This window comes from Giraffa tippelskirchi, chromosome 7 (assembly GCF_054371585.1).
Source record: "Giraffa tippelskirchi isolate mGirTip1 chromosome 7, T2T-mGirTip1v1.2.pri, whole genome shotgun sequence".
Lineage (NCBI taxonomy): Eukaryota > Metazoa > Chordata > Mammalia > Artiodactyla > Giraffidae > Giraffa > Giraffa tippelskirchi.
The window spans coordinates 96,978,177-96,990,547 of record NC_137281.1 but is presented as its reverse complement, the minus strand read 5'-3'; the positions used below and the strand labels follow the sequence as shown (position 1 = coordinate 96,990,547).

The window sequence follows — 12,371 nt, the reverse complement described above, 5'->3', positions numbered from 1 at the left end:
ATGGCAAATAGATGGGGAAACAATGGAAACAGTGGCAGGCTTTATTTTGGGGGGCTCCAAAATCACTGCAGATGGTGACTGCAGCCATGAAATTAAAAGACGCTTACTCCTTGGAAGAAAAGTTATGACCAACCTAGACAGCATATTAAAAAGCAGAGACATTACTTTGCCAACAAAGGTTGGTCTAGTCAAGGATATGGTTTTTCCAGTAGTCATGTATGGATGTGAGAGTTGGACTATAAAAAAAGGTGAGTGCCAAAGAACTGATGCTTTTGAACTGTGGTGTTGGAGAAGACTCTTGAGAATCCCTTGAACTGCAAGATCTAACCAGTCCATCCTAAAGGAGATCAGTCCTGGGTGTTCATCGGAAGGACTGATGTTGAAGCTGAAACTCCAATACTTTGGCCACCTGATGAGAAGAGCTGACTCATTTGAAAAGACCCTGATGCTGGGACTGATTGAAGGCGGGAGTGAGTCACTGATTTAATGAACCTCCCCATCCCATCCCTCTGGGTCATCCCATTGCCCCGGCCCTGAGCATTTGTCTCATGCATCGAACATGGAATGGTGTTCTGTTTCACATATGATAATATACATGTTTCAGTGCTATTCTCCCAGAACGTCCCACCCTCACCTTCTCCCTCAGAGTCCATAAGATTGTTCTATGCATCTGTGTCTCTTATTCTTATGTAGCCAATTTAAATTACTTTTTCAAAAAATACTAAGTGATGGGAAAATACATACATTAAATGAAAAAGAGGAAGAGCAAGAATTACACATGTAACAGATCTCAATCTTATTTAAACATGTGTGTACAAAGGAAAAAGAAGGAAAAGGAAATACACTGAAGAGTTATTCATGACTCTCTCTGGGGAGTGAAATGATAAATTATTTTCTTTACATATTTATCTACTTTGTAAGATTCCTATGATGAGAATGTAATTTTCCAACAAGTAACATGAAATTTACTATTCTAAGTATACAGTGGCATTAAACATTCACATAGTTGAATAACCATCACCACCATCCATCTCCAGAACTTTCTCATTTTCCTTAACTGAAACTCTGTACTCATTTACACTAATTCTCCGTACACTAATTCTCCATTTCACCCTACCTCTCAAGCATGTATTTTTATAATCAGAAAAAAAACTATACCAATCTCTCTTATAGTTCCTCTATACTTTTACTTGGATCAGAAACTTACAGTACTATTATTGCTGAGCTTCTCAGAAGCAAAGGCAAAAAGGGAAACATGATTTACATAGTTCTCATTGACTAAATATAAAGACTATGCAAGTTCCTCACGGCCAGTACTTCTTAGCTTCCTTTTGCCCCAATACACTTATGGGTTATTGTGCCCTCCCACTAATAATGGTTCATTAAATCAGTGACTCACACTGAATGGGAGGAAGACAAGGAAAGAGTATCAGAAATGGGGGCACATAATGTTTATTCTTTCCAACGCACAAGATCACTCAACTGTCAACATTTTGATCACCACCACTAAACACATAAACATGATTTCTGCTCTAATGAAACTAACATCTTAACACTAGAGCATAAAGGAATAGATTATGTGCATCTTTTTATAAATGGTACAACCTAAAATAACAGAAATCTTCAATAATAGAAGATGTTAGAAAAATTCTTTCAAGAGATCACTGTTTGTAGAACTTTCAAAATAGCATGAAATTTAACTAAACTTCAAAAAAATTTAAGGGACCCAATATAAACAAATGCATCTATTATTTATAGTAATTGTTTAGATATAGGATAATCTGTACTCCAAATTCATCCCTGATGAAAACCAGGCCACATCCACTAGAATTCAAGTGGCACAAGGGCACAATTTTCTTTTAAACTGATATATCCGTAATGCTTAGTGCAGTTTCCAATACAATAAAAAGTGATCAATAAATTTTCTAAACTAAGTGCCTATCATCTAATAATTTGCTTAGCAGCCTAATTTCAGAGAGTTTTAACATTAAACAGGACTTTGGAGATCACCACTTTAGCCAACTAGTCATAAATGTCAAGGGATGAATTAGGTGAAGGAAAAACTGCTAAAGTACTAGTCATAAACACAGGGTAATCTATACTGGCCAAATAAATTATAAGTGTTATGGAAATCTTAGAGAGTACATTAGTAGAATTTATCCTACATTTATACAAATAACTGAGTCAGTTTCACATTTTAAGCAAATATTAAAACCTTTCTAATACACAAAATGTCTAATGCTTCATTAATTAAAGTTCATAAATCTTGACTTGAAAATAACACAAACCAGATCAAACACAGGCATTTAAACTGTTCAAAGAAATACAACTTACACAGTAGTTTCAAACAGTCATCCTTCTTTTTTAAGCGGTCTTTAATATCTCCAGATATGAGTACAGAATATGGACATGCCATTTCTTTTAAAAAGCCACTTATCTCAAGCTGGAAGCTTTCTAGATCATCTCTCCCTTTAAAAAAGAAGAGGCATAAAACATTTACTAAATATTTACCATATAATCTGATACTATCAAATCTACTAGTTGATTTTAATTTTATATCAATTCTAAATTTTCACATCAACATTAAATCATTAAATGTGTGACCAAAAGTAACACATTTAGGTAAGCTTAGGTTAAAGTAACCAAAACATATTTCTACATACAGAAAGTAACACTTAAATTCAAGAACATAAGTTATCTAGTCATGAAATTAAAATCTTTTTATATTTAAATTTCTGATAAGTATCTTCCAAAGGGCTTTCCATAAAAGCAGATAAAATGGAAATATTTTATGTTAGTAACTGAAATATTACAGCATTATTATGGCTATAATTATTAATTGGCTTCAGAGCATATGATCCATTTCCATTGTATTTCTATGGATTCAGATAATAAATGCAATCATCTATTTAAACCTCAGCATTTATCCTTCTTTCATAATCGAATTATGTGGGAACTTATGTCATAAGTTCTGAATTCAGTTTATTTTACTTTACTTCAGGTGAATTCTATTAGATTCGGCAAGGAAAAAAAAAACAATTTGAAAAGTAAGAATAGCATCAGAGGGAATGCTACTTTTATCTTCTACCAAATGCCCAACAAATTTTTATTTTCTACCAAAGATCCACAAGAATTCCAGCTACTAATAGTAATGAATTAAACAAAATTTGTAAACTAGCAGAGGAATTTTCTATAAATGTATTCCTATGTGAATCCATCTCCTGAGTTATAGGTTTGGTAATATAACTTATATTAGGGATTACATATACTTTAGGGAAAGAAAAACAAACCTTAATTCCAAAAAAGAAGTATTCAAAAACTAAACTTTTTAATAACCAAATTCAATACTAAGTTCAAGACAGCAGATAAACAATAATTATTTATAATTTTGTATAAATTTAAGAAATAATTTTGGGTTAATCAATATAAAATTAAATTGAAAGATATTTAAATCACATACTGAAGTTCTTTGTATTAATGACTTTTCTTTGTACAGTGAGCACGTTATAGATAAAACTGTAATCATAACCTATCATTTTATTTTACTAGTAAACAGAAAAGTAAATGAAATTAAATGGCAATACCAGCTGAAGTGATACTTTCTTCCAAGTTGCACAGTGATTTTATTTGAGAGCTTAACCAAACACAGAGCTCTGAAAATTCAGGTGAAGACAGTCCACTCTCTGCTGCCTTTGTAAGCGATTGCTCTTCTAACAGTGGTCCCTTATACCTAAAAAGGAAAATATAAGAGATTAAAACAATAAGCAAAACCCTAATACATGTAATTCTTTTTAATCAAAGTCTATTGCCTGTCTTTGTGAATAAAATATTGGAACACAGACAATAAATGTATCCATGTATCTGACTGTTTCCCTATATTTGTGACAGAGAAAGCATGGTCAGCAAAACCTAAAACTTTTACTCTCTGGTTTGTTACAAAAATAGTTTGCTGATTTCTGCTCTACATAATTAACATTTGATTTTTTTGTTTTAAAGTTTTTTAGTAAAATTATCAACCTATTCTAAGATAAATATTACATATAACAAAGTCAAACAGAATAATAACTATACTAGTTACAGGAATAAGAAAAAGTCTCCAGTATTGTTGCCTGGAGAATCCCAGGGATGGCAGAGCCTGGTGGGCTGCAGTCTATGGGGTCGCACCGAGTCGGACACGACTGAAGCGACTTAGCAGCAGCAGCAGCACAGTTAAAGGAGAATGGATGCAAATTTTAAATTTAAAAACTTAAAACCAAAAAGGATGTATGAGATTATTTTACTCTTAACCATTTCTTTTATAAGTTTATACTTTTAAACACTGCTACAAAGTATATTTGAATAGAATCTTAAATTTTCAAACCACTTTTACATATTATCTTGATTGAATTTGATATCAGTTTTCTTTTATTACTCTTAGCGTACCTGAGCTTTTTTTCCCACATTACAAACTTTTAAGTTTTAGCACATTTGCTGAGTTTTAACCCACTGCAGTTAATTTTTCATTTGATACTCAAACTGTCCTATCTCTGATTAGTGGGAGTCCATTCATGTTAGTCAATGAGTTCTCTGACTAGTTCCCAGAATTCTTTGAATATTTTTCTTGCTTTCTATGACAATATATTCTTGCCTTTTACCTGCAACTGGCCATTTCCCCAAGAAGCCCTGATTCTCTTCAATGGTATTTATTTAGAGTACATAATCTGGCAGTAAAGGTTAGTCACAGCAACTGTACCTTTTTAAGAGAAATTACATCAGGAGTTCACACTGCTATTTTCAATTCAGATTTAGAATTATAGGGTTTTTACCTATTTTGCTTTACATTTTAATCTATTTTTCTCTTACAATGAAAATTCTGGTTTCTTATGACATTTATAGAATCCTAGTATGGCAACCCACTCCAGTATTGTTGCCTGAAAAATGCTATGGACAAAGGAGTTGGTGGACTACAGTTCATGAGGGTTGCAAAGAGTCGGACACAACTCAGTGACTAAACAACAACAAATATAAAAATAAATATAAATTACATAGTTTCAGAACAGAAAAAACAGCATTATTACTAATAAAATTACTGAAAACAATTTATGTTTTTATTTCTAGAATCCATTCCAGTAAGAATGTATAGAAAAACAATTTCTTTCCATGTGATTAAATCCTACACAATATATTGACAGATTTTTTTCATTTTGCTTTTTTTTTTTAAGAGACTTGTCTTTTTATGTTTTGATTTCATTCCAGGTTTGCTTTATCATTATGTAAAACATTTATATGGTTTCAATGTCAAAAACAACACACAGTACATTCAGACAAATCTAGCTCGTAATCTTAATGCTGTTCCCTCTGCTCTGTTTCCTCCCTTCCTCACAGGAAACCATAGGTATTAATTTGGGGGTGTCAAACCATGTTTTTAAATATATATACACATGCACGCATGCGCACACACACACACGTGAGTGCTTAGTCACTCAGTTGTATTTGACTCTTTGCTACCCCATGGGCTGTAGCCCACCAGGCTCTTCTGTCCATGGGATTTCCAGACAAGAATACTGGAGTAGATGACCATTTCCTTCTCCAGGGGATCTTCTTGACTCAGGGATCAAACCCACATCTCCTGCAGCTCCTGCACTGGCAGGCGGATTCTTTACCACTGCGCCGCCTGGGAAGTCCATACATGCACTCACACACACAAATACGTACTTGTTTAGATAAAAGGCAGCCTACTATCTACTGTTTTATTCCATTTTTTTTAAACATATATACATGTACACACATATCTATATATATACTAGAAATCAGAGATATTATTCAATCGTATTTATGGTTATATAGTACTCCACTGTCTGGATGCACCGCATTTTATTTGCTATCTCCCCACTGAAGGATAGTTTGTTTTTTTGAAGTGATCTGCTATTATCAAAAACTAGGCAAAGAAAAAAAAATTGGGCAAATTTTTGTCAGCGTATATCTGGGGTAGATTCCTAGAGGTGCAATTGTTGGATCAAAGGGTGAATGGATATGTAACTTTGCTGGATACTATAAAGTTTTCCTATACAAGGATTATACAATTAAAATACAAGAGTATCCATTACCCATAACTCACCAAAGTTGCCAAACATTTGGATTTTTGACCATATGGTTATCTCAATATAGTTTTAATTTGCATTTCTCTTATGGCAAGACTGTACCCTTTTCATACGTTTAAAGGCCATCTGCATTTCTTTTTCTCTAAATTGTCTGGTCATATCTTAGGAAAGGTTTTTTTCAAGTGCTCATTTTGCAGATAAGAAATTAGGGCTTAATGAGGTTAGGATACCTGCCTTATGCAGCAGGCCGGAGGAATATTACAATCATCCACTCTTTACAGTAATCCTTTTAAGTTAATATTATCTTAATTCTGGCTTCCCAGGTGGCGCTAGTGGTAAAGAACCTGCCTGCCAAGGAAGCAGACATAAGAGACGTGGGTTCACTCCCTGGATCAGAAAGATCCTCTGGAGAAGGAAATGGCAACCCATTCCAGTATTCTTGCCTGCAGGATCCCATGGACAGAGAAGCCTCGCAGGCTACAATCCATGGGATAGCAAAGTCAGACACAACTGAGCGACTAACACTATTCTACAGAAGGTAATATCAGAAGATAAACAAGTGATGACATTGTTTTAAAACCAGATTTGACCTAAAATGCTCCATGTGAACTCAAACTTCTGTCCACACTAATAAGGAAACAAAGTAAATAACCTGGCCAGATAATGCAGTCAGCTAGGATTAGACCATCTCTCTGTTCCTCTAACCAAGACTGGTTCCCCTGGTATTACCTTTCTACCATGGCTTACAGAGCCTCTCACCCAGATTTCATAGTAAACATCTTTTTTCTCCCTACTTGCTTTTATTTCTGCAATAAAGCAATAATCATGAGCTCTCGAAAAAAATTTAACTAATTTATATTATTGGTGATAAGTTACTTTTACTGAAATGCCAACTGTAAAAATCAACAAAAATTTACTAAATCACCAAAAATACTAAATCTTGAATACACAATCCTTAATGCCTCAGCTCATCAAAACAGGTAGAAGTAAAAAAGAAAAATAAATGCATTTAACATGAATAATTAATTATAATCATAATCATAATAGCAACTAACATTTATAAACTAATTTTAGGCCAGTGCTACATGTTGTATGTGTATTAACACATTAAATTATAATAATATCCTATAAGAGATGTATCGGAGAAGGCAATGGCACCCCACTCCAGTACTCTTGCCTGGAAAATCCCATGGACGGAGGAGCCTGGTAGGCTACAGTCCATGGGGTCGCTAAGAGTTGGACATGACTGAGCGACTTCACTTTCACTTTTCCCTTTCATGCACTGGAGAAGGAAATGGCAACCCACTCCAGTATTCTTGCCTGGAGAATCCCAGGGACGGCGGAGCCTGGTGGGCTGCCGTCTATGGGGTCGCACAGAGTCGGACACGACTGAAGCACGACTTAGCATAGCATAGAATAGCATAAGAGATGTATTATCATGCCCAGTTTGTTCTAGCAATTGTTCAATTAGGAAAGTGACACTCTAATTCCAAACAAAGGAGACAACTCCCCTAGGCCTAGACTCCCCCAGGGCCATACACAGTGGAACCATAGTTGCTGATCTGACACTGCTTTAAGCTGGGTGAACCAAATTCAGTCCAGTAGGGCCACTGGCAGATCTTCAAAAGGACATAGCCAAGGTCTAAATTATTTTTTTTTCTATTTTCATAAGCCAACATATAAAATACGAGACCCTTTTTTTCCCCTCTGTCATTTACTCACCCTACTGGCTTGTCTGATTCAGCTCTCCACTTCTTCCTACTTCCAGAACTCTTCCTCTATGTTCCATCCATAAACAACAACTCTCCTATTCTGTCAATGTCTTCTCAGAAAGATTTACCCCCACTACTCCGAGGTTTGGGTATTTCTCTCTTAAGTGCCCAAAGGTCAACCGGGAGGGTTTCTGTTCTCCTTGCTTCCCAGTACAGCATCAATATCACTCATTGCTCCCTATTCTTATTTTAAATTGAAAAATTGATTTATAATGTTGCTAGTTTTAGATGTACAACAAAGTGATTCAGCTGTATGTACAAACATATCTTTCTATTCAGACTCTTTTCCCATATAGATTTTTATAAAATACTGAGTATAGTTCCCTGTGCTATACAGTAGGTACCTGTTTATTATATATATATAATTCCTAATTTATCTCTCCCCTCCACATCCTTCCCCCTTTGGCAACCATATGTTTGTTTTCTACATCCTGTGGGTCTATTTCTGTTTTGCATATAAGTTCATTTTTGTATCACTTATGACTGCACATATAAGCAATACTGTATAAGCCAACATATAAATACTGTATGATATTTATCGTTGACTGGCTTATTTCACTTAATTTCTAGGTCCATCCATGTCTGTGTAAATGGCATTATTTCACTCTTTTATGGCTGAGTAATATTTCACTGTATAAATACACCACATCTTTATCCATTTCCTCTGTCGATGGACATTTAGGTTGCTTCTTCATCTTGGCTATTGTAAATAGTGCTGCAATGAACACTGCAATGCATATATCTTTTCAAATTATGGTTTTCTCCAGATGTATGCCCAGGAGTGGGAAGGCAGGATCATATGGAAGTTCTATTTTTGTTTTTTAAGGAACCTCCATATTGTTCTCCATAATGGCTCTAACAATTTACATTCCCACCAACAGTGTAGGAGGGTTCCCTTTTCCCCACATCCTCTCCAGCATTTATTACTTGTAGACTTTTTGAAGATGGCCATGCTGACCAGTGTGAGGTGACACTTCATTGTAGTTTTTACATTTCTCCGATAATTAACAATGTTGAGCATTTTTTCATGTACTTTTTGGCCATGTGTATGTCTTCTCTGAAGAAATGTCTACTTAGATTTTCTGCCTGTTTTCTGATTGACTCCATTTTCTCATGAATATCTCCTGCTCTCTCCAGGCTCAGGCCCATCAGATTTGCCACCCTTGTTCTCTCATGGTTTTCATCAATCTCTTGGACACTCGTCAACATTCCCTGTGCTCAATTTCCTCTCCACTCCTATTCTTTTCAATGATAGAGTTTCTTCAAAATCCATATGTATACCCTTTCCAATACCCTGAGTTCTCAGCCTCTTTTCCAACCTTTGCCACTACACATAGGTAAGCCACACCATCACTTGGAACTAAACACATCCGAAATCACTAATCTGAACAAGTCACTCCCTGACCACAGCCTACTTATTCTACCTTCCAACTTGCTCTTTTGACCACAACTTGATACCATCTCTACCTCTGTTTCTATGGTTCCTCTGTATTCTCTGTATTTACCAGCTCCTGGCTGTCTTCACTTTCTTCCTTGTCCAACTGAGATTCCAAAATGTATCATTTTATTGCTCAATAAATACTTATCAACGAATCATCAATATCAGCATCTCCTTCAGCTCTAATATCTAATCCAATCAATCACTAAGACCAGTAATGTGTGCAGGCGTGCAGACTCTTTGTGACCCCATGGATTGTAGCCTGCCTGGTTCCTCTGTCCATGAAACTTTCCAGGCGAGAATACTGGAATGGGTTGCCATTTCCTACTTCAGGGGATCTTCCCAAGACAGGGATCAAACCTGTGTTTCCAGCCTTCAGGCAGATTCTTTACCACGGTGCCACCTGGGAAGCCCCAGACCAGTAATGTACTTCTTTCTATATCCACTGCCACTAAGCAACCATCACTTCTTGCCTAGACTACTAAAAAAATTCTCCAATCTATCCTCTACCATACTGACAGAGGTAACTTTTTAAACTAGACATCTAAACACTCCCCTTTTTAAATTCACTAATCATGTTTCACTTCTGTTATGACAAAGAATAAAATCCACAACATGGCCTAAAAGGTGCTGCAAGCCGTGTTCCTCACCTAAATCTCATCAATTCAGTCTTCAACACTGCTCCTTGCTCTCTGCCCTCCAGGTATATCAGCCTACTTCAAGTTCCTTTTTTCGACTCTCAACTGCTTTGCCCTATGCCTACCTCTGTCCACTCTGTGTTTTGAACCTTTCTTCATTCATTTACCCATTCATTCAACCACTATTTATTGTACCAGACCTGACTGTAAGATGTTCTGAGGAACAAGACAGATAAAGCACCTGTTCTCCTGGAGCTGATTTTTGTGTGTGTATTAGCCGGTGGAGAGGGTGGATGTTCAAGAGACAATAACAAACATGCAGGACAAGATAATCTGGAATAGGGATAAGGGCTGTGAAGAAAAACAGGATAATGGCTGAGAAAGAACCTATCTTGCATGTATTTATTCCCATGCCTTTAAGTATTAACATCATTCCAGGACTTTCACAGCACTCACTACTCGGAATCGCAAAGACCAGTAGACTATACACTCCACAACTAGTAAAGCTACTAGTAATCGGAAAACTCTTTTTCTTCAGCCTAGCACATAAAATACACATTAGTGAATACGGGTTAACATCAATTTAATGTTGTTAATGAATGGAAGAAACGGTTGAACGAATGGATTCACACTGAATTAAAACTGCTTCTCTGGTCAAGGAAGCAGGAGTGATTTGTCCCGGGGCCCTAATTAAGCCACATGCTGTATGATGTAGGAGACAACAGCTGTACTCGACTTCCAGTGCCTCTCAAAAATACCACCCGCGGGGCAGCAACACTTTCTCCCAAAGGAGTGCTGCCAGCCGGGCCCCTCCGCGCCTTCGCCGTGGCTCCCTGTTGCTGAGTTTCAAAACAAGGAGTTCGAGAAAGGGGGCCTCGCGCCCTAGCTCTTCAGGCCTGCTCCACCCCCCAAACGGATTTCTCTCCCGCCTCCCTCTTAACTCCGTCGGCGCCGGAGGCAGCGAGGCAGCGAAAGAGGCCTGCACCAAGCCGCAGGAGCCCAGCCGAGGGCCCACATGGGGGAGACTGCGGCATCCATGGGGAGAGACAGCTAACGTTTTCCAGGGAAAGGCGATCCCAGGACTACTCACCCCAGCGCCTCTAGTGTGTCCAGCACGTCCCCCTCCATCGTAGGTTCGGGACCCGGATCCGGCCCTCTCATGGTCCTTCGGCCCGAGGCTGTTCCGTTCTCTAAGGAGCCCGCCGGAAACCACCGTTGCAGTGCCAAGGTTCCGGGCGGATCTCAACCTGAACAGGCTAGGCGGGGTATAGAAACGTTCCTGACCCACAGGCAATTGGCTGTTCGGCCTAAAACGACTTTATATACACATACTATAATAGCTTTTTAAAATGATAACAACAACAAATAGTAGCAATAACAAGGCTTGAGTTGTGTCTTATCGAACATCGTTATCCTACCCAAGTTGTTTTTGACGGATCAGATTCCTGCTCTCTTTTTATAACAAAAATCCTGAAATAAAATATTACCTTGAGCTAAAATTGTACGGAATATCATGTGCATACACAAATAATTTTTAAGTCAAACACACAATAAAGCTCCAATTTTAAAGAAGAAATAAAGAGGAGATGTATAACAAAATGTTGTTTCATTATGTAACATAGATCAAAGAAATGATCAGATGCTTGCATCTATCTGTAGAATGCTCTTCAACACATGCAGACTATGTGTTGCACTACTGAAAAAATACAGGTGAGTGTGGGACTTCCCTGGTGGTCCAGTGACTAAGACTCCCTGCCCTCAATACAAGGAGCCCAGGTTCAATGCCTGGTCAGGGAACTAGAGCCCATAGGTCACAACACTGCATGCAGAAAGGAAGATGGAAGATCCTGCTTGGGGCAACTAAGTTTGAGCACAAATAAATATATTATATATAGATATGTTGTATGAGAAACAAAAATTACTATGGGCAGAATAGGGTAGTTAATGTGCTTTTCCAAAATTGTGACTAACTCTCCATAAAACTTCAAACAAACAACAGTATTCCCTCTGTGTACTAATTATGGAGAATTCAGTGTCTATCTAAAGGATACAAAAATATTTTAGGGCTCATAAGAGAGTCAGCGTAGAGCATAAAATCATTAACAGCTGTATCTCCCAAATAAATATCCAAATAAACATGTAACAATTTATCCTTTTAAAGGACTGTTCCAAGCCTTACAGAATGTATAACATCCTTGGCCCTAGTCCACGGAAGTCAGTTATATTCTCAGCTACCTAATCATTGCTACTAATAAAAAGCTTGCCAATAAATTTTTAAAACCCAGAGAGAAGTTTACCCACAAATTTGAATAATTTTCAATAATGACTCTTCCTCTGTGACAACCTGGAGGGGTAGGATGGGGTGGGAGGTGGGAGGGAGGCTCACTAGGGAGGGGACATATGTATACCTATGGCTGATCCATGTTGATGTATGGCAGAAACC

At 37.3% G+C, this 12,371-nt stretch overlaps 1 protein-coding gene across 10 annotated transcripts in view; it reads right to left on the bottom strand.

Annotated features, from left to right (window-relative positions):
• The window catches only part of FAM98B (family with sequence similarity 98 member B), a 39,652-nt gene extending 28,539 nt beyond the window's left edge, over positions 1 to 11,113 (bottom strand). For 9 of the 10 annotated variants that reach the window (XM_081507155.1, XM_081507150.1, XM_081507153.1 and 6 more), the window contains exons 1-3: positions 11,019 to 11,113; positions 3,585 to 3,730; positions 2,335 to 2,469 (exon numbers count right to left, since the gene is read on the bottom strand). In XM_081507155.1, coding sequence (XP_081363281.1) covers positions 2,335 to 2,469; positions 3,585 to 3,730; positions 11,019 to 11,089 — 352 coding nt within the window. In that variant the 5' untranslated portion in view covers positions 11,090 to 11,113. The remainder of the gene's footprint in view (positions 1 to 2,334; positions 2,470 to 3,584; positions 3,731 to 11,018) is intronic. The other variant, XM_081507147.1, reaches the window with a different exon arrangement.
• Between the last annotated feature and the right edge of the window lie 1,258 nt (positions 11,114 to 12,371).